General features: G+C 35.4%; 1 protein-coding gene across 5 annotated transcripts in view; it reads right to left on the bottom strand.

Annotated features, from left to right (window-relative positions):
• LOC146466680 (calcium-activated potassium channel subunit alpha-1-like) overlaps positions 1-20,985 on the bottom strand; it is a 33,417-nt gene that overhangs the window by 1,308 nt on the left and 11,124 nt on the right. For 2 of the 5 annotated variants that reach the window (XM_085126892.1, XM_085126896.1), the window contains exons 6-21: positions 20,511-20,586; positions 19,674-19,751; positions 17,710-17,799; positions 16,988-17,079; positions 16,669-16,779; positions 15,853-15,958; positions 14,638-14,720; positions 12,803-12,872; positions 12,247-12,312; positions 11,688-11,777; positions 10,231-10,314; positions 8,637-8,755; positions 7,862-7,930; positions 6,708-6,791; positions 5,218-5,294; positions 4,579-4,635 (exon numbers count right to left, since the gene is read on the bottom strand). In XM_085126892.1, coding sequence (XP_084983018.1) covers positions 4,579-4,635; positions 5,218-5,294; positions 6,708-6,791; positions 7,862-7,930; positions 8,637-8,755; positions 10,231-10,314; positions 11,688-11,777; positions 12,247-12,312; positions 12,803-12,872; positions 14,638-14,720; positions 15,853-15,958; positions 16,669-16,779; positions 16,988-17,079; positions 17,710-17,799; positions 19,674-19,751; positions 20,511-20,586 — 1,352 coding nt within the window. The remainder of the gene's footprint in view (positions 1-4,578; positions 4,636-5,217; positions 5,295-6,707; positions 6,792-7,861; positions 7,931-8,636; positions 8,756-10,230; positions 10,315-11,687; positions 11,778-12,246; positions 12,313-12,802; positions 12,873-14,637; positions 14,721-15,852; positions 15,959-16,668; positions 16,780-16,987; positions 17,080-17,709; positions 17,800-19,673; positions 19,752-20,510; positions 20,587-20,985) is intronic. The other 3 variants (XM_085126893.1, XM_085126894.1, XM_085126895.1) reach the window with 3 other exon arrangements.

Raw genomic sequence — 20,985 nt, forward strand, 5'->3', positions numbered from 1 at the left:
TGAACCCGGGACTTTCGGATTTCAATTCAGGCGCCCTACATCTCTGGGCCACACTACCTCCTGTCTGTTCCACGGAGATGTGGTGATGCCTCGTTTACTTTTTGTCTGTTTGGCTAATCATGCTATATATGTACCAGAGCCAGAATGTTTAGAGTAGCACAGTTTGAAAGACAGTGAAAGTTTGTAAAAAAAATATAAACCGTTTGCAAACTAAAACCAGCAACAGTGCCTTTACACTTCTCTATGACTTCTGCAAGTTTATGAATTATTTTACTTGACAAATATATGCAGCTGCCATATGTAATAATTAGTACATTAGTTTTTACCCTAGGATTATGAGAATCACTAGCCCTCAATGCTATGCACTTTTTGCATTATGAAGTCACCTATTCTTGTTAACCGCTAGCTCACTGCAGCTTGTTATGCTGTTTAGTAAATTAATAGAGATTAACTACAGAGATTATTAAAGCATTGTAAGTTGTGGTTAACAAATATTTAAGGCCATCTGAGGGATTTAAGTATCGGCAGTGCTTACAATAATTCAGGCCACCATTCAACAAGCTACTGGCAATTTAAATTGACACATGAAGCGTGCAAGTTCACAACATCATAAGTTCAGCCAACCAAACAACGAATTAACTTTTAAAAACTAAAAAGCATTAATATTTAACATGGACCAGTCTGCTGGGGCTAGTTTTTAGGTTAGTACGCATCAGTGCAAGTACTAATATCAATGAAGTATTTTCTTCCTTTGGCTAAATTTTCTTGATACAGTGATAAGGCTGAGAATGATGCATTATTCAAAGTGACACAGGTATACTCAGAAAAAGGAAAACCGTCAGAGTGCTCCTATCAGGAGTCAAACCTAAGACCTTTTGATTACTAGGTCGGAGAAAGGTTTAAGTTGTTAAAGAGTTAAGAGTTAAAGAGATAAAGTTGCTATTAAAATTAGTATTATTGTTAAGTTTAAGGTTACAGTTCTAGTTTGCTTATGTCTCAAGATAGTCCCATCTTTTTTGTGACAGTTAAGTGAAAAGCAAAACCTATCAGTGTATTCAACAACTTTGTAAAATACATTGACACATTTTCAGAGCACTAGTCAACAGAATTCCTGCCAAGTCTGAAAATGTAGCAGTCTACATACATGCAAGTGAGTAATAGTTCATGGAAAAGTCAAAAGACTTGACTGATTAATCAAGTGAAAACTCAGCTTGAAACTTAGTGCACCACTTCACCTCTACAGGTTTGTTACAAATTCACATAATTTATGACCACTGCTCCTAGTTGGCTATAGATAGTCAAGAAAATGACCATATAACTTGTTTATCAATGTTTAAGCATGTTTGTGATACCATTTTGTCATATCAATATTATCGATAGAGTGGTTGTATTGATTCTTCAAAGCAAAAGTGGTAGAAAGTGACAGAACAAGTGCCAGCCACCTTAATCAAGTTGCATATAATTATTTAACTGGGAGGGTTTTCTCATTTCTTTATAAATGAATAAATGATAGCTTTCTATGAAATTTATTTCCCTGGAAAAATTTTTACACTGAAAAACCAAGCCTTTATAAGGGCCATGTTTATTTACTAAAGGGCTGGGGTTACTGAGGGTCATTACCAAGTTTCATAGGTGCTGGCTGCATGAAGATAATGTCCTTTGGAAATGCAATTGTCAGGCACAGGTAGCTTGACATGCTTAAATTTGCTTTTTCCCACAATGTAACTTAAGGTTACCGTATACCTTTACAGGTGTCTCACGTTCAAGCGATGTAGCGCGTTCGGTTTAAACTGTGGATACCTAAACCACTACATCAAATTAAAGTTTATAGAGCTGGCTACCAAACTATACCAAGAATTTTGAAATAAAATGAATTGTCGAATTTTTCATAACCTCTAAATGCGAGCGTCCGAATCACCTTTTGTACCCTTCAAGTCAAAGCAAATTTTGTTTTTTTGCCAATTAATTTGCTCCTCAGTTTCCGGAGCCAAAACACTAAAAAAAAAGGGTCTGCGTTTTGCCATATTCAATTGCAGTGAAAAGTTACAGAACATTTTCGAAATAGGATTAAAAAAATGTGGAGTGATCACACAAAAACCACTCTCGGAGACAACCTCATTCCCAGGGTTCTTTCTCTTCCTCCCTCGAGAAAGGACCCTGGTTGCAGCTGGTCACGTGACAGCACACGACAAACTTCTCCCCAGTCAGGGTACACTCGCTCTATTATTTTATTCACAAGAGCCGATCAGAGATTTTCAAGCAGGTGCGATTTAAGCAAGCGAAATGCGAGAGATTTGGCGCAATTTCATGCCATCTGCAAAAATCATATATTAAGTAGAATCTAGGGAATTTCAAACGGTCAATGAAGCAGAGGTTGATCATAAATTCTACAACTTGAATTGGAGCAATTTATCTACACTAGTTAGAACTGATTCCATGAATTCTACCAGAAATAGCATTTATTCAAGCTCAAACTGCGGTAATAATGGTTATTTTACCTGTAAAATATAGTTAACTAATGGGAGCTTAACACAACCTTGGTCCTTAGTGCATATCAGCGACTTCATCGCCACTAAAACATCTATTACACTCATCTCGCACAAACAGGGACCTTGCGTGACATTACTTATCATATAGCTGCCTTGTTCTGCATAGCAGAACATAAACTGACCTTCGTGTCTTTGAACAGTACTTCATTACAACTGGACATTGTTAGTAAAGGTAATTAATACCAAGGTATGCTTATATCCATTAGGTCCGAATTGCGTGCCTCATTGTTTGCCTTGCGAGTACACGTTGCACAATAAGTTTTATCAAGTTTACTTCGCCTTAGTGCTGTAATTTGTCCCACCACTCCCTTTGCCCCCTATTTCAATAAAGCTGGACTACTGGCTTGGGTGCACACCTGCCACTTCCCTTGCATGTTGCAGGCTGGGTGGGGCTCTCGCCCCACCTTAGCTTTCACTACACCCGGGTGGGGACGCACCTCACTCGCTGGCTCATCCATACTTTGCAGGGTGTGTCGCTGCCACCCTTGTTACGTTACTTATCATTGCTAGGGTGTGTTGCTGCCACCCTTGTTGCGTTACTCATTATCACTAGGGTGTGTCGCTGCCACCCTTTTTGCCTCCATTTGCAGGGTGTGTTGCTGCCACCCTCCATTTATGCTAGGGAGCACCCAATGTCTTTAGTCCCATTTACTGCCAAAGATTGTGTTGTGTGTATTTATAACTACTATGTTTAGCGACAAGTTGTTAAGTACATCGTTTGGCCTTTAAAATGAAATGTAGTTCATAAAAATCCTTTCAGTAACAGCATTATAATTCATCACTCACAAGAAAATACAAATACATTCTTACTTGTAATTCATGAGCCACAATATTGAATATTTATCTGGTTACTGATTTCCTGTGAATAAATACATTGTTTTCGATCACAATCAGCGCTCTGAGCTCAACATTTTTTGTTCAACTACGTCTTAAAGTCAAGGACATAGGGAATAAACTAAGGTGAAAAGTACCTTTGAATTATATTCACACGCGGCTTGCTTCAGTCCGTTGGTATTTCTGAACACTTTGCCTGCTTACATTCTATCGCCAAAAATTCTTGGTGTTCCATTCAACAATACTAAAATTGATCTTCTTTCCCATTTCACCCCATTGGGAGCTCTGCTAAAAGGCGTAAAGCCAGCGATACTTCTGTTCTAATCACCATGCCTGTTTAGGTTTTGACTCAATTGTCCCCCATCGTCTGTCAGTTTCTCTCTGACATCCTGAAACGACTGTTTTTAAAATAATTCTTTTGGATTAACAACACTCTACCTGAGTGGAAGAAATGTGAACCTCTTCCAGGTCTCAAGCAAGTGTGTGATGTAGAAATGCTTGGTTGTAACACCGCTTGTTGTCGTAACGTTCGTTGCTGGCTTCTCCGTCCTTCTGAGAAAGCGACAACTGCATACTTTACTACCCCTCCCTAACGACAAATTGTGTCAAGCACCCAGATTTTGGGTGCCATGTGACCAAAGGCAACCAGGGTCCTTTCTCGAGGGAGGAATAGAAAGGACCCTATGAGAACGAGGTTGTCTCGGAGAAAACATATTTTGAAAGAAAAAAATTCACAGACACGTTTTTGTTGTGTATATGTTAAACTAGCTACTGTCCAAATTTGAAGGCAAACGAACAAATTCCCTTTGAGTTTTAGCTCTTTAAAGTGTCCCCTTCAAGTGAAGTAATTGAGTCTAGAAAACAGTGCTAAAAATTTGACAATTCAATTTATTTCAAAATTCTTGGTATAGTTTAATAGCTAGCTCTACAAGCTTTCATTTGATATAGGGGTTTAGGTATCTACAGTTTAAACCAGATGCACTACATCGCTTGGACGTGAGACAACTCTAAAGGTATGGTAACCTTAAGAAAAGATGGACTAGCGTGAACTAGCGTGACTAAGTGAGATGTCACAGGCAAACCTGTCATAAGCTAATGAACGCATCCTACAGATGAAGATGAAGGTTATGAAAGGTAAAAAGAAAACCAAGCAATGCTGTATTAGAATAGATGTTAGCTGAGGTTAAATACTAACTATTCGCAGTAGCAGTGATGAGAACAGCTTTGCCTAGTCCACGGAAAGTAAGAGTTCCTTGCAATTACAAGAAGAAGAGCAATGATTAGTATTTAGTAGTGAAATGAAGATTAAGCTAAACATTACAGCCACAATGTATGCAAGGCATTAGTAGAGTGACATTAAAGCACATTTTGTACTAAATATTACGTTACAAAACTTTTGGACAGTGAGGAATAAATATGTTAGTCTGGTTTACAGAGGTTTAAATTTTAATTTATTTTTAATTTTGTCAAGCATCTGTGTGGAGCGATCAATGAAAATATGGTTAAGGCTAATTTGCACATACAGAAAATTAAGATCTTAAAGTGTCATTCAAAATGAATACTGATGAGCACTAAGTTTTCTTGTAATACTGTGATGCATGTAAACATGCAGTGATACCCCACCTCTACAGTGAAGGTGGATATGTGGTGACTACTTTTTCTGTGTATTATAAAACACCTAGACATCCAGTGAGGCACCCTTGACAGTAAACCTTAAAATGGCATTTTCAGACTGTGATACAGCACTGTTAATTGCAGTAAAAATTTCATTGCAAGTCTAAATAGCAGTTTATAAAAGGCAAGCCTAAAAAAATACCTGAAACCAGATAAATACCTTTGGCACATTCACATTCTTTGATGTGTTCAGGTGATGTCACAGCTGCATGACAAGTCACACAGTAGTAGAATGCTCTGAAAAATAAATAAAATTAACATAAATCTAAGTCAACTTTGACTTAGGTCGAGTCAAATTTATCAAATCAATGCCTTGTTATTGAACTTAATATTTTCTTAACTGTCGGTAATTCTTAACCTGTTCAATTTAACTTATACTGTAGGGACAGTTGCCCTCCATGCTATAGTTACCAAAATTTAGCTGAACTTAGTTTAAAGGTGAGAGGGGACACCCTTGAAACCTCGCTATGTCAGCTAAAAATTTTGTAAAAACATTACCATGAACCTTCAAAGGCCAAAATATTGGTCAAAAACCATTTGTTTACAAAGTGATCTTTCAAAGTCAAATTCCCAAATAACACTGTACAATTGAACACATTTTAAGCAGCCAGTTATCAAATTCCCAATAATGCTGTCACAACATGTATAGTACAACCATCTTAAACTTAAATGTTTTACATATACAGAACCCCTGTTAAACAATACTCTTCTCTTAAACAGCTGTGGCCACCTTTTGCCGTCCCAATGTCAGCTAAAGATCTTATGAATACCAGCTGGGTGCAAAAAGAGAACATGGGGCAAAATGTACTGTTCAAGGTTACCAACAAGTTTCAGCAACAACCCAATAACTATACTTGTCTAGTAACAATCAAAGATTAGGGAGTGTGTTCAATGTCACCAGGCTCTGTCTCCTTTGTCAAGTTGGTGATGATGTCATCAACCCCACCAAAATATGCAGGGGATGCCAGATACGCATCCCAAGATTCATTCATAGTTGATTATCCCATACAATCTTGACTCCAATTTGTAACAGTAGTGCATAATTCTTTCTATGTCGAATGCAATAGCCAGACTGAAATCGGTGAGCTTCTGATTCAAAGTTCAAACATAAACCATTAGACAAGTACCACACTTCGCCCTGCTGCCTTAACAATTATTGGAAAAATTACTTTACAAAAATCGAGTCAGATAGAAATACTTACAGTCAATTCATGTCACACGTGGCCGGGATTTTTTTTAAATTTGAATGGAGTTTTGAAATTTACATGTCAGTTTTGAACATCGCCAATGAGATTTCAGAGTTCCCCAAGAAAGTTTTCTTCACATTACAGCATTAAGTACTTCAAGAATAACAATTGTTTCCCAAGTATTTTGAATCCTTTTTTTTTTCTGTTAATGCATCTTTTTCTGAAAGATTTCCAGAGAAATGTTCAACATTCCATTTACATGTCGGACATTACAAAGAGAAATTCGAATGTTCATTTCATTCTCGGAAATACTGGTCACGCATGACGTGAATTGACTGTAAAAGCTGTGGGGAAGGCAGGGTAAGAAATTTCTCAAATGCTAGAGTTATGAACTTTACTATATGACACACTGTAATTACACTGTATAGTGAAGTTTAACAACTTTAAAATAACATTTTTGTACCTTTTGACTTCAGCAGCTGATGCAGCTATAAAGTAACCTCTTGCTCTTTGTTCAATGACCTTGTCCAGTGGATTTATAGCAAAGCTTTCAAGAAATTTAACATAACATCAATACATGTATTAATACAAAGCAACTCTTAATTTTCAGCTTTTAGTTAGTTTACACACAAGCAAACCAACAGTTTAATACTAAAAGAGTTTCTTGAAGACTAGTACACACAACACATGTACATGTCTACTGATATTGACTGTCTAGTTTTATTTTCTTGCTAACCTTTTTTTTTGAGGCGGGGGGGAAGGGGGGGCAGAAGTACACCATGTACAATGGTTTAATAGATCACCATGGTTTAAGTAAAAATTAAATAAAGATGGTTAAAACTGTTGCAAAATTCAGCAATCTGGGAAAATAATGTTCAGTTGCCAGTAACTATAGTGGTACATTTATTACACCTTTTCAATGGTTTCATAATTTCTTTCTTTCTTTTTAAAAATGCTTCAAAAAAAAGTGCAACAAAATATCCACAAGAATATTCACCAGGTCCCAGTTGTTCAAAAAGCGGATAACTCTATCCAGTGGATAAGTTGCTATCCAGCGGATAAAATGTACTCCAACCAAAGCTTATGGCAAGTTTTTCACACAATCCCATACTTAAATTAGACAGATGCTTCTACTTTACACACAAATTATACGGTTATGGGGAAATTCTTGCACACATTCATTTGCCGCATAGTGACCTATCCAGTGGATAAAATTATCTGCCAGAGCTTTGAACAACTGGGGAGAGGTTGCAATTCCTGCACTGGTTAGATCACTTCTAAGTTATCTGGTTTAATGGTAAGTTGTATGAAGACCTGATTAAGATAAATGACATAATTGTACGTGGCAACGTATGTCATTGAGTGCAACTGTGAGATGACTGAGGAGAAGCCATCTTGATTTTGTTGTCAGCTTAAAATTATGTGTTAATTTTTTCCTTTATCAATTGAAATAAAACTTTTTTGTAAAGTGTCACCAGCGAAGAACAAAATGTTTTCAATATACAGTACTAGCAATCAAATTTTTACATCTGGCAATCTTTTTATCAATGATAGAAGTCTGCAAACATGCAGCTTTGGAAATTTAGAAAATATCTAGATCAGTGACAAACTACTCACATCTTTTCTCCATCCGCTTTTATGGTTTCTATGGCGATAAGAAGAAGACCAAGCTTCTCAAAACAAATCCTGTTATCAAAGTAAACAGATACACAATAAAAAAATTATTAACATTTTTTTACATAGTTCATTAATAGAACCATCCCAAACAACTGAATGATTTTTACCAATGAAATGTGAAATGTGACAGCCCACATTCCAAACATTTTAACTCTAGAACAAGACTTCAAGGCAATTCCCTCAAAAGGGATTGGTCTTCAGTCATCTTTGTATTCAAGTCTCTTAATTTTATACTACTAACATTACAAATGAATCTTTACAAATTTGCAGTTTTGTCAGAGAGATAACTTCAGGCATGGATTACTACTCAAAGTTTTCATGGTTGCATTATATATGTTTATTGCCATAACTTCTGTATTTCTTGATTGAATTTAAATTTCACGATTCTTATTTCTATTTGCAATTAAATAGACTTAGATACAAGACACTAAAGAAAAAGCATCAGTTATCCCACGCTTTCAACACTGGGACAAAAATAGAAGGTTATTATAAAATTAACTGGACATCTCTACTGGTGAATTCAGATAAAACTTGGTACACTATTAAAAAGATCATAAATTACTTCTTATAAAAAATAAGGATTGTCTAAGCTGGGTTCATACAGTATCTAGTTAATACATTCATCTACTTCAACTGCCAATCAGGGTTTTTTTTTTTTTGTACATTGGCATTAAAATTAATAACTTTTAAACATGAAAATACTAAATTGACTTACTCAGCGACTTGTTGGAAGCCCATTCCCTTGAATGAAATTGAAAGTGTCTCAGTGTACATTTCAAGGTTTGCACCTTCAATGTAAAACATCTTCCAGTAATCTGACTCTGTCAAAGAAGCCTGTAGGGTAAGAGCAAAGTAATATGTAACATGTACCACAAATAAAAACAACAACAGAGATCTGGGGATTTTTGAGAAAGAAACAATTTTCCAAAAACTCTAACTTACAAATGTCACGAAAATGTTTCAGCATAATAATTTATTATTTAAATATTTAATTGTTCTTGAAAGTGGGTGCAAAATTTAGCAAAACGTGCTGCAAGTTTGTGAACACAAGTCAAATGTGTATGCAGTGAAAATATTTGACTAACCCTTGCATGGCTATATGTGCATCATAACCTGTGATCAGCCCAATATAATAGAACACTCTTATCACAAATTAGTGTATACCACACAAGTGAATAGTGCCTTTCGCGCGCGCTGGTTGGCTAGCTCGGAGGTGATTAGCCAAGTACTACATTCACCTCTGAGCAACCAAAGAGAAACAAGATGGCTTCCAGTTTCGCCACGGTAAATAAACAGGAATTTATTTAGATAAACAAAGCAGCTGTTACAAAAAATACAAAAAAGACAAAGTTTAGATTGACGGTAGTAAATGATAAGTTATTTAATCTTTCCAACCACATATTCTAAGGCGAAAAATGAAAATACAATGCATTGTTTACGAAAACTGCCGAGCACTATAATTTCCATGCAGACAATGAAACATCTAATGTTTTGGAGCATGGTTTGAAAATCAAGACGAATTTCACACAACAATTAAAGAAATGACACCTTAGCAACTAAACAAGTGTCTCAAAAAGTTTTAATTATTCGCAGGAAAGCGAGACGGAACTTACTACAACAAGAAATCGCTTACCGCGCGAGATTTTAAAATTTCCCACCATTTGTCGGTATACTGTCAAAAATAAAGGCATTCTGAACCGCTAGTTATTCAGCTTGTGTGGTATATACTAAACTCAGTGTCGGTGAAAGTGGTGGATATTTACTGAGCCACGATTCACCTCCACTTTGGTGAATAATTGTTAATTAGTAAGTTATCTTGCAGTGGTCACTCATTGTGGCTGGTTGTTATTAATATTTGCTACAGGCTCTCGACCATTGCGAAAGGATGAAAGTGCCACAAGTAAAATGAAATGTCAAAGGACTTATTGCAAGATCCTTTCACTCCAAAGGTTGCAATTAAAGCTTGGATTCACTGAATAACAATAATATTTGCAATGACAATGGAGGTTACATAACAGTGACGACTAACACAATACTTGAAGCAAACTGATTAAAGGTATCATACAACAACCCAGTTAATGGCTTATACCTATTAAAGAACCAAATTGACTCAAGAATTAGCAATTTACCTGACTGTGTATCTGTCTGCAAATTACTAAAATGGCGATAGATGGGAAGACTGTACATAACACATATCAAGAACATAAAAATGTTATAAAATGATAATATTATGTACTTGTGAAAATTAAATTTACTGCAAACGGTATTAAAGTGCTTGAATAAAGCAGTGCATTTCCAAGACAACATACAGGATTTTTGTTTTGCACTAGCAACCCTTGGCATGACTTGGGATCTGATGCTGCTGTTGTTTGATATGGAATCACACCTGTTGACTACAAGATATGTAATGGCCAAGTTGGTCTCAAGGACACCATCTACTGACATTCATTTTTACAGGCCTTTATCATGATCATAATCACTCAGCTGCAAAGAGCAGGGAAGGGCAACGCTGTTTCCAGCATATATCCGATTCATTCAAAGCCAGTCAGCAGAAATTAATGTTTAGCAGGTTATAAGTTGCTGCCTCTCCCAAGAAAATATAGACTGAGACAGTTGGCCTCTGTGCTGTGGCTGACAAAATTCAACTAAAAATTAAAGCTAAACTGTGAGAGGGGAATATAACACCCTCTTGCATGATTATCACAAGGATGAGAAAAACATCAGCTCTTGACTGCTAGGTTCATGCACTGTTTGTTCACATGACATAGGTTTTAGTTTTTGTAGCCACTGGGAAAGTGGACGAAAAAAAAGTACCAGTTAAAAACTAAATTATGCCCAATTAACAACTTACACTGACAGCTACTTATTCTATAATTGGGGAAGAATGACACACTCAACTTTTTATGAATTCCTAGGACTTGCATAACCAGCATGGTGATCCCTATCTTTGTTTGAATTATTCATATACTCAACTTGCAATGATTGTATCCATCGGCAAGTTTAAGAAATTTTTTATTATTCAGTTTCAAATGTTAGGTAACTTTAAGGCAATTCACTGGGCAATAAGTAACAGTCAAATTTTTGTGCCATACTACATAATTATTCTGTTGCTTGATCACAATAATTTTCTGGAAGTATAATGAATGCCCTATCTCAAGGTTGAGTATTTTGATATTTCTGTCACAAGCTAGGAACGCAGTTATACACTTCAGCTACACAGCATGAATAAAACAAGCATGGTTTATTGTCATCAGCTACATGTATGTACTAGATGTAATGAACATCAACTGTGTAAAGTTTCTAAAAAAATTCAACACAGGTTCCTCTAGATCTTTGATGGATGAAACCAGCTGCACCTCAATCAGATGGTCAAATTGGCAGTCTTTGTAGAAAAAAAATTACTGCAAAAACTCTTGTTTGGCACAATTAAGGTCCTATACCTGTACACATGAGGTACATTGTCATATTTATTCAACATTGTGTATTTCCAGAAAATATCCATACCTCTCCCACAGAGGGGATTTTTTTCAAGACCCCCCACCCCTCTGGAAATTCCAATTAAGCTTGACACATTTCTTTAAATGTTTTGGTCTTAGAGAACCCCCACCCTCCAGGAAATTCCAATCCTTTCTGTGGGTGGAGTATTGATATTTTTTGGAAATGCACATTGCATTTTCCCTGTTTGGAAAATTGAGAGGGAAATATTATAATGCACTGTTTTGTTTGCTTGTTCGCTTTTTGCTGGCAATACAAATTAAATACTCACTGTATCATTAGATCTCATGGAAAACACATTGGCCAACAGGGTTGAGAATCCTGGAGACAGACAGCTTTGTGCAATAAATCCCAACTTGAGCTGTTAAAGAAGCAAAACTATCAGTAAATTGGGGAGTTTATCATGTGGTGTTATTTAATTTGTATTACACATGTATACAGTAGTATGTACCTCATCGTTTTGTAATGTGCAATACCCATGTCAGGGTACAGACGTATTATACAATTTCACTTTGTTTGCATACAATATGACATGAAGATTGCATGTCGTGAGCAGCTCACTTTTTTAATGAACAGCAATAAAAAGTGCAATGATGGGATCATATTGTAGCATCTCAACCTCGAAAATCAAGTAACTTGAACCTTTTGCCACTTCAGGTTGCTCAGGTTTCAGGGGCACAAAGCTCACAGATCTAGAACTGTACAATTTTGCTTTATTTCTGTGAAAAAGGTTACTATGTACAGGCAATACATGCAGCTTTCCTCACTAGAATGTGCTATCAGCAGAATACTTGGGTATTCAAATTAAATTTAAAAAAAATGTACTGTACCTCACTAATGCAGACCACATCGTCACCACACTTGGGATTCCAAGATGGAATATTCAACAGGTACGACTATATACAGAAAAAAAAACAGCAATTAATCGGTGATATAATAACAAAGATAAAATTTATAATTATAATTATTCTTTTTGGGGGCCATTATAATATATTACACAATTATATTACATTATAGCCCACTTTGAAAAAGAGTGATGGCCTGGGTCGAGAGTAACTGCCCAAGTGATTGTGGGATTGTTTGGGGGGACGATGGCTATTGTTATCGTCCCCCCAAACAATCCCACAATCGCTTGGGCAGCTAATCTCGACCCAGGCCATCACTCTTTTTCAAAGTGGGCTATTTCAAAATGTAGCGCATGGCAAACTAAGGTAGTAGCCTGCGGACGCAGACATATTTCCCGCTGTAATTTTTTGGTGGAGAGAAGCGACAGCCGGAAATATGTCTGCGTTCGCAGACTAGATAATCTTGTTAACTAGTCCACTCAGACACACAGACAGTTGACTGGCAAATTAACAGAAATTTATAAAACATTGACAAAATCACCTTGTTCTGGTATTGCAGCAGCTGAATAATAATTCTTATTCCTGGATAGTAGTTCTTTATGGCAACAACCCTGCAAGTATTTGGTAAAAAAAGGAACAGGGAGAATAAAATATATAAAAATAATCAAGAAAAATGTATTTGTTATGCATGTAGAGTAGGGATGGCACAGTGGTGAGAGCACTCGCCAGTTCCCAACAATGTGGCCTGGATTTAATTCCTGGACTGGGCATGATATTTGGATTGAGTTTGTTGTTGGTCCTCGTCCTTGCTCCAAGAGGTTTTTCTCCAGGTACTTCCAGGCCATTTCTCCCTCTCCTTACAATCCAACATTTCAAAATTCCAATTCGATCTGAAAAGTGTCCCTAATTAGCTATCTGCACTAAATTTGTTCATTTGACAATTAAAGTGATTTATTTTATTTATTCGTGTTCCATTGAACCTGTGAATAGTGCATAACAAAGACATCATTTATTCAAGTTTTTTTTCCAGACTTTTTCAAAACCATCATTTTCTTTAAAATTCTTATCTTTACTTTCAATACTTTTTCCACGTCTCAGGGAAAACTTGTTTAAAAATTTCCATACTTTCTCAAGAATTGCAGACTCAACTTCACATGCAAACCTTTGATTTAGCATAGGAGGGTATTTATTCGATTAACTACCCACCTCAAATAAGTGCCCACCCTAAAAGCCCAAAAACTAATAATAAGCACCCACCCTTAACAAGCACTGATCCTGAAAGCACAAAAACTTAGTAAGCGCCCACCCCCACCCTCTCCCAACAAAATACATTTCTGTACTAGCCCAGTGTCAGTTGTGCTCCAAAAGTGGTTTTAGATCAGTAGTCAATAACCTTTCATATTGTTAATGGCTTGTTAATGTTAGCTTTTGCACTTTGTTTTGTCCTGTCGAAGCTAAATAAACTTGTTATCCTTTTTCTCTTCATATTCAGGGTTTTCAAAAGCACCCGACGCCTGACGCAAGTCACCAGCTACTTTAAGCGTTTGCGCCGGGTACTTTTTGTCTCCAAAGTATGAATTTATGTCAATAACGTAGCTGATTACGGACGTGGATATTTTTGCCCAAATTTTAATTCCAATTGTTATAATTAATAGTTATATACATCTTCTCCATGTTCATTAACTACTATTCAGTGTTGTCTTTGGGTTGTTTCAACGACATTTAGCATGAACCGGAAACTATTTGAGGTTCCACGAAGTTTCTGTTTCTGAAGTAAAAGTAGTGAGTACTCAATTCAGGTTTCAGAAAGCCATGTATCGACTGAATAAAAATCGTTGCTGCATTTATCTGCGTGATATTTTGAAGAAAACTCATGTTTATAATTCAGTTTACTATGACCTCCAAACAAACACTTTTTTGCCCTGAAAATGCACCAGAATGCATCTCTAGGTATGCAAAATTTAAAAATTTGCCGTGACCCCACACCAGGAGGGGGTATTCCCCTCCCGCAACCTCCCCCCGTGCGGCTTTCTCTGCACGGCACCGCTAACGTGGTGCAATTGTCCTCCGGCTACTTTTACATTTCCTCCTGGTACTTTTTTTCATTTTGAAAACCCTGCATATTCTCTAAAAATTTCCCCACTTGCTGAAAGTGTTTGGGAAAATGATAAATGCCCACCACGAATAAGTGCCAACCCTGATGGGCCCACAGTTAAATAAGCATCCAGGGCAGCTAATCGAATAAATACGGTATGCCTGAAAACGACACATGATCACTTCTTTTTTTAAACAGAAAACAACCTTGGGATTGTGATTCTCCAAAGCAGACCATAGCCTTCAGGCGGCTAAGTTACATGTACCAGCACTTTTATTTACCTCATAACATTTTCAGAATCTTCTTCATTTGGATCACTACACTCTTTGTTGCACAACACAATACAGCAATCTGCCAGATTCATCTAAAATGGATAAATAATAAAAATACATGTACACAAGCCAGTACAGTACTGTATATATATTCACGACACCTGACACATGAGTGTGTACAATAGGCCTCAAAAATAATCAAAGAGATAGAGATAGGCCTTATGTCCTGAATGTGCATGTACCATATATAGTTCAGAATCAAAATAATTTTATAATTAATATAATGTGCAGTACCAGAAAAAATCCATACCCACCCCAGGAAAGGTAAATCGGAAATTCATAGGGGAAGAGGGGGGGGGGGGGGGTGGGAGGGTCTTAAATCCAAAATTTTAGAAGCAAAGTATGAAACTAAACTAGAACTTCCTGGGGGGAGGGGGTTGCAAAACAAAAAAACCTTCCATGGGGGGAATATGGATATTTTCTGCAACTGCACATGCAATCTCGAGAAAATCATTCAGTCAATAGCAGTGGTTTTGAGTCAGGTGTTGCAGCAAATGTAATCATTCCACAATATATGATATCGCTTCTGCTTAAATCAAGGTCTTGTCAAGATTCATTACAAGACATAATATATTGTTGCGGACTGCCACACCAGACACTTGACAGTCATAGTCATGACTCTCTTTAGAACAGGCAATACAGCAATTGAAATGATTAAATGGAAAGGCTAGACCATACATCTCTTGGCTGGTGAAGTGATGTACATGTACTATACTTAGAACTGAACTTTCCCTAGGTTAAGTGCTCAATGTAGCATGGGGATCGAAGTCTGCAGACAAGTAGGAATTAATAATTCAAGCACTGGAGAGCGAAATAAAACACCAAATGACGTTTTGACTTTGATACTGTCCCCTTTAAGGTACAATTAAAATCTAGCCACAATTGACTATGGCAGGTGCTATTTTTTTTAGACAGGAGCTAAAGGCACTGCATAGTATAAAATATTAATAATTAAGGTCTCAGATGAGGTAATCATAACTGGCTTTAATTAATGCTTCCAACAACAATCAGCAAATGTTTAGATTCTGCAGCTAGCATGATCTTACCAATTGATTAAGAAATCCAGAAGGGGAGGGGGGTGGGGAAACCAGGATTCAAGCACCTCTTACTTTACAGTGCAGCACTCTATAATCAGACCTAATCCAGAATACATGTATGACTAACCTTTACACGTCTACAGTCGTCTCCACTCAGAACAGTCCCTTTGAAGAATGATACACTAACAAAATGTCTCTTCAGTAATGATTCTAGCTCTGCATCTGGCAAAAAGCTGACAGAAAAAGCCAAAATAATTAATTACAAACGATTTTTTTGGAGGACAGACACTGTTATTTATAATATAATTATGGTTATGTAACAGTAATACATAATTTAGCAATAATAACAACTCATTTAACACATAATAATCACTTAATAATCTACTACTGACCTACTACTAGAGACTGCTACTACTGATACTGACGTACATGTAATAACAATAATTAATAATAGTAATAATAATAATGATGATTATATTATAATAATTTTGTTATAATTGTTATTTTGTAAAATTATAATAATAACTTTACTATTATTTTGCATGAATGTAATCAGTTGTAAAAAACAATTAAACTGACTTCCTAATTTATAAATTATTGACAACATTGCTGTAATATGTATGTAGTATTGTAAAGTAGCATGAATGAATTTTGTATTTGACTGTATGTGGCAGTCAACCATAATAATAATATTTAAATATTATTACAGACTATTATTATCATTATAATTAATATTATCAATGATAAGGTGCTAATGGGACTGCGTATTAAACTTCACAAACAAATTATTCTAAAATAATAAATTATTATCGAACATTACATGATAACAATTAAATCCTAACTGGCATGGTCAAAGAGTTAAACAAGTGCCCCAGCGAGCAACCAAAATGGTTTAAATGGTTTAGATTTTCCATTGCTCAATGACAGAGGCATATACACTTACTTTCCCATGATGACAGCATTAGTCAAAGTATTTGATCTGTCCTTATGAAGGAAGTCCCTCAAGAATGTTTCTACACTCTGTTTGGTTATGTATCCACAAAGAATGATATGCCTGGAATAAATGAAAAACAGAGTTATTTATCTGGGTACATGATCAGCAATTAAAATGATGGATCATAGAATTACCCAGTCTGTAGTGGACTATGTTTATAAGGCAAGTGTTCTAAGATATATAGGCCATGAATTTTGTAGTGTATTTGGCCTAAGTTTAGAAGTCAACACAGCAAAACTAAATTTAAATTTAGAAACAAAGTTCTTACTTTTTCCATTCTGGCAGCTTGTATGATCCATGGTAGATGGTATGAGATGATAAGTATTCCAAAATTGCTGGAATATATGTAGCAAACATTCCCTAAACAAAACAAATTAATATGCATTAACCTAGTTTCTTAACATTAGCCCCCCTTCCCTCTCCCCTAGGCCTCCACCAGCCCCTCCTTCAATGCCAGGTTTTAAACTCCAGTCAGTATACAACCAATCAACAAATTACTGGGTAGATCTAGCTGCCAACCACACCGCATGTAAATTAACAAGGAGAGAACAAGATGATGCCTGCAAAGGGTGCAGTGTATACTCTTCTCTCTGACAGCTTAATTTAATAAATTTTCACTGCATACCAACAAGATTAACATGACCAAAAAATTTTCCTAAATTATAGGATAAAATTTAAGAGACAAGATGAAACATTATACTGGTGGATCAAGGACTAGAAGGACAATTTACCTGCAGAATAATTGCCAGGAGGACAGGCAGACAATTTAGCCACATTCCAAGTTTAATAGAGGTTTAAATTTTGACAACAAAAAGTAAATTTACTACAAAAAAGAAGTATTGTGACTGCCTGACTGACAGTGTGTGAAAACTTCATTTTTTGCCTCTTTCACAAGCTCATGCAGCCAGCAAGAAAAACAATTAACTGATTTAAAGAGCTGCATGGAAGTTTTAGGCACAATAACAGAAAATTAATATCATAATGACTTACCAGGCCAATAGAGATGAACAGCACCATAAAAAATCTTCCAAAATATGTTCCTGCAGATATATCCCCAAAACCAACTGTGGACATGGTGACCTGTCAGACAGTTAAAAAAAAATAATCAGCTGAAGTTTGTAGAATGAGGAAACCGTTTTTATTATTAATCATAACTATGACAAAATTCTCAAATCTGATTGGTTATCAGCAGGCCCTATTTGAGCATTTATAGGACAGTTTACGCATCATGCCTGGTGTAATTGGACAGTACACTGTACGTGTCATTTGCGTGCACTGTAATTAAATTGATCTCGAGACTTGTCTGAACTGTTGTCCTCTACATGTATTTATTCACTAAAAAGTAAACTGTTGGCTTTTTTCCTCAAATTTTGTTAGAGTTATGATTAATTGCAGGACTTCATGTCGTCCAACTCTGCGTCTGTAATCATACTTGTGACTAAACAAATGGGACTCCCCCTGCACAGCTGTCCAATTTTGTTTATCACTTAATATATGATTACTGGTTGAATTGGACTTCACTCAGTCCGGTCATTATTAATTCAATTATTATTTACAAATTAAAAATGATTTACCATATAACTGAAATCCTGTAAATGGAAAACACCTGTTAGCAAAATACCTCCAGTTCTGTTAATTATTAATATTGAATCATGAATTTCAATTTAATTGCAGATAGAATCAGAACTTACATGTAAATATTAATTTTAATATTTAAGTTCTGACTGTATTGAAAATTTCAATAATTGAATCGGGTAAGCTGCAATTTCCTACTTGGGAAAATATTATTAAAACCAAGTGGAAGTGTAACAAAATAATATTATGTCATGCATTTATATTAATAAATTGATGTACAAGAGAAACTACACATTTTCTAGTTCAACATTTGATTCATTATTTACTCTCAAGTTGTTTTAATTTTAACAGTACAAATCGCAAGTAACACACAGGTGTACATACTGTATATGACAGCACTGAAGAAGGGTTATGTACCCGAAACATCTGTGTTTCTTTCAAAGCCATTTTTGACACTTTTTGATATTAATTTTTATATCAATCCTATCTGAAAACATTTTCAAGTGTCAAGCATCTCCAAGGAACTTTCCTTTCATCGTTCATTATTATGACAGCACAGTCTTGTTTTATTTGATTTGAATACCCTGGTCCAACCATGCACTTGCCTGCTTTGTTTGACTAACAGATGAGTATTCATCCATCAGTGATCAAGGCTATTGATATATACTGTAAATGTATCATAATAGTACAGTTGTTCAAAGAGTAGACAACTCTATCCAGTGGATAAAATGTACTCCAACTGACAAAACTGTTTACATATTATCCTCAAAAGTCAATAGTCAGCAACACAATCGTGCTACAAAATATAGCAACACTCATTTTATTTGTCCAAGATTTAATCGTATGACTGAAGGTGGTACAGATCATTCGCAGTTACTACTTGTCAACTTTGGAACAGCCTTTGTCTAGAACTCAGGAATTCTGTGTAATTAGAATCTTTTGATGTACAAAAGAAACTTATACACATTTTATAGTTTAACATTTGATTCATTGTTTGCTCTCAAGTTGTTTTATTTTTAATTTATTCTTAATTGGTTTTCTTGTCAGATGGATTGATAATCGTGTTAGAATTTGACATACATTGTATCTTTAGCTCTCACATTTTTATGTACACTTCCTATTACATTGTATTGGTGTTTTTTTTGTTTTTGTTTTTGTTTTGTTTTTTTAAGAGTTTTTAGATAGAGGCCCACAAGTTTATTAGTTACCTTAACTATTCCATGCCACCCTCTCTAAATAAAATGTATTATTATTATCTGCTGGATAGTGACTTTCCCCTAAATAAAGTTATCCACTCTTTGAACAACTTGTGCCAGAATGTTACAAAATTAGTACAACACAGTTATTCATTATTAAATGCTATTCAGTATTAAACATACCACGAGGAAGTAAAGACACTCAAAATAATTCAGCTTTTGGCCATTGCTGAAACTCCAAGGATCTCCACTATTTTCCACCTAAAAACAAAACAACATTTACCAGATAAAAATTTAAGAACTACATATTATGCAAAAATGAAAGACTACTTGTAACCATTTTTACTCTGACAATGGCAGCCACACTAAGAAGGTAGCCAAAAAGACAAGTTTTAGAGTTTTATGAGACCAGTTACAAAAAAAATTAAGTAACATTAGTTTTTATCAATAAAAATGACAGTCCATGCCAATATATAATAAAGAGCTAAAGCAACAACAACGGCAACGGCAACAAAAACATCACCAGAAAATATATTTTTATTTCATTTGCGCTACTTCACGATTATTTCAACTCGCTCAACTTTTACAAAAATGGCAAACTATCCAGGAACCAAATTGGTAGGAGTAGCGTACAAGTTAAGAAAGAAAATGAAAAATTCATTGTCGTGCGTTCACGTTCTCCACAAAACCTTAAATGTGGTCATTTCGTGTTGTTGTTTTGCAGAGGACAGCAAAGAAATGTATCAAAATGTAAAATGCAGAGCGATTGTTTTTGCTCATTAAACCTATTGTTTTGCAGCATTGTCGTTGCCGTCGCCATCGTCATTGCTTGTTAAGCTCCCTAATTATATTTATTTAATAATTGACCATATTTATTTCTTAGATCAGATAAAGGATTACACTGTGCACACATAATACTAGTACTAGTACATCAACATCAAATAACAGTTTAATTACTAGAAATTATATAAATTAAAATATTATTATTTAATAATAAATTATTATTATTGGCTAGTTTACCAAGAAAAGGATTCCACCAGATGTAAACAAGAGGGCCAACAAGTTTCCAATCATTACTGTCAGAGAGATGATCCCACTAAATAATAGGAAAAAAATTAAAAATTATCAGGTAAATTATAATTAGTACAACTATGTTGCAAAGTTGCATAATTTGAGCTACAAAACTTGTCAATTAGAATAACAATAAAAAACCTCTTCTAATCAAACAGTGCCTTGCAACATAATGAATGCACAAAATTAAAGCTTTTCAGAAAAACTTGGGTACAATAATAATAATTATTATTAATTAAACAAAAGCATTTTATTTTAATCAATGTACAAGTCAAAGCACTTTGCAATAATTGTTGTTGTTGTTGTTGTTGTTGTTGTTATTTACAGACAATAATACTTCCATTTGAATGGTCACACTTAACAATTTTAAAATGCTTCAGCCAGGTAAATATACTATTATTAATATCACTTTGCATGAAAAAAA

Source organism: Pavona decussata, unplaced genomic scaffold (genome assembly GCF_977016875.1).
Source record: "Pavona decussata unplaced genomic scaffold, jaPavDecu1.1 SCAFFOLD_141, whole genome shotgun sequence".
Taxonomy (NCBI): Eukaryota; Metazoa; Cnidaria; class Anthozoa; order Scleractinia; family Agariciidae; genus Pavona; species Pavona decussata.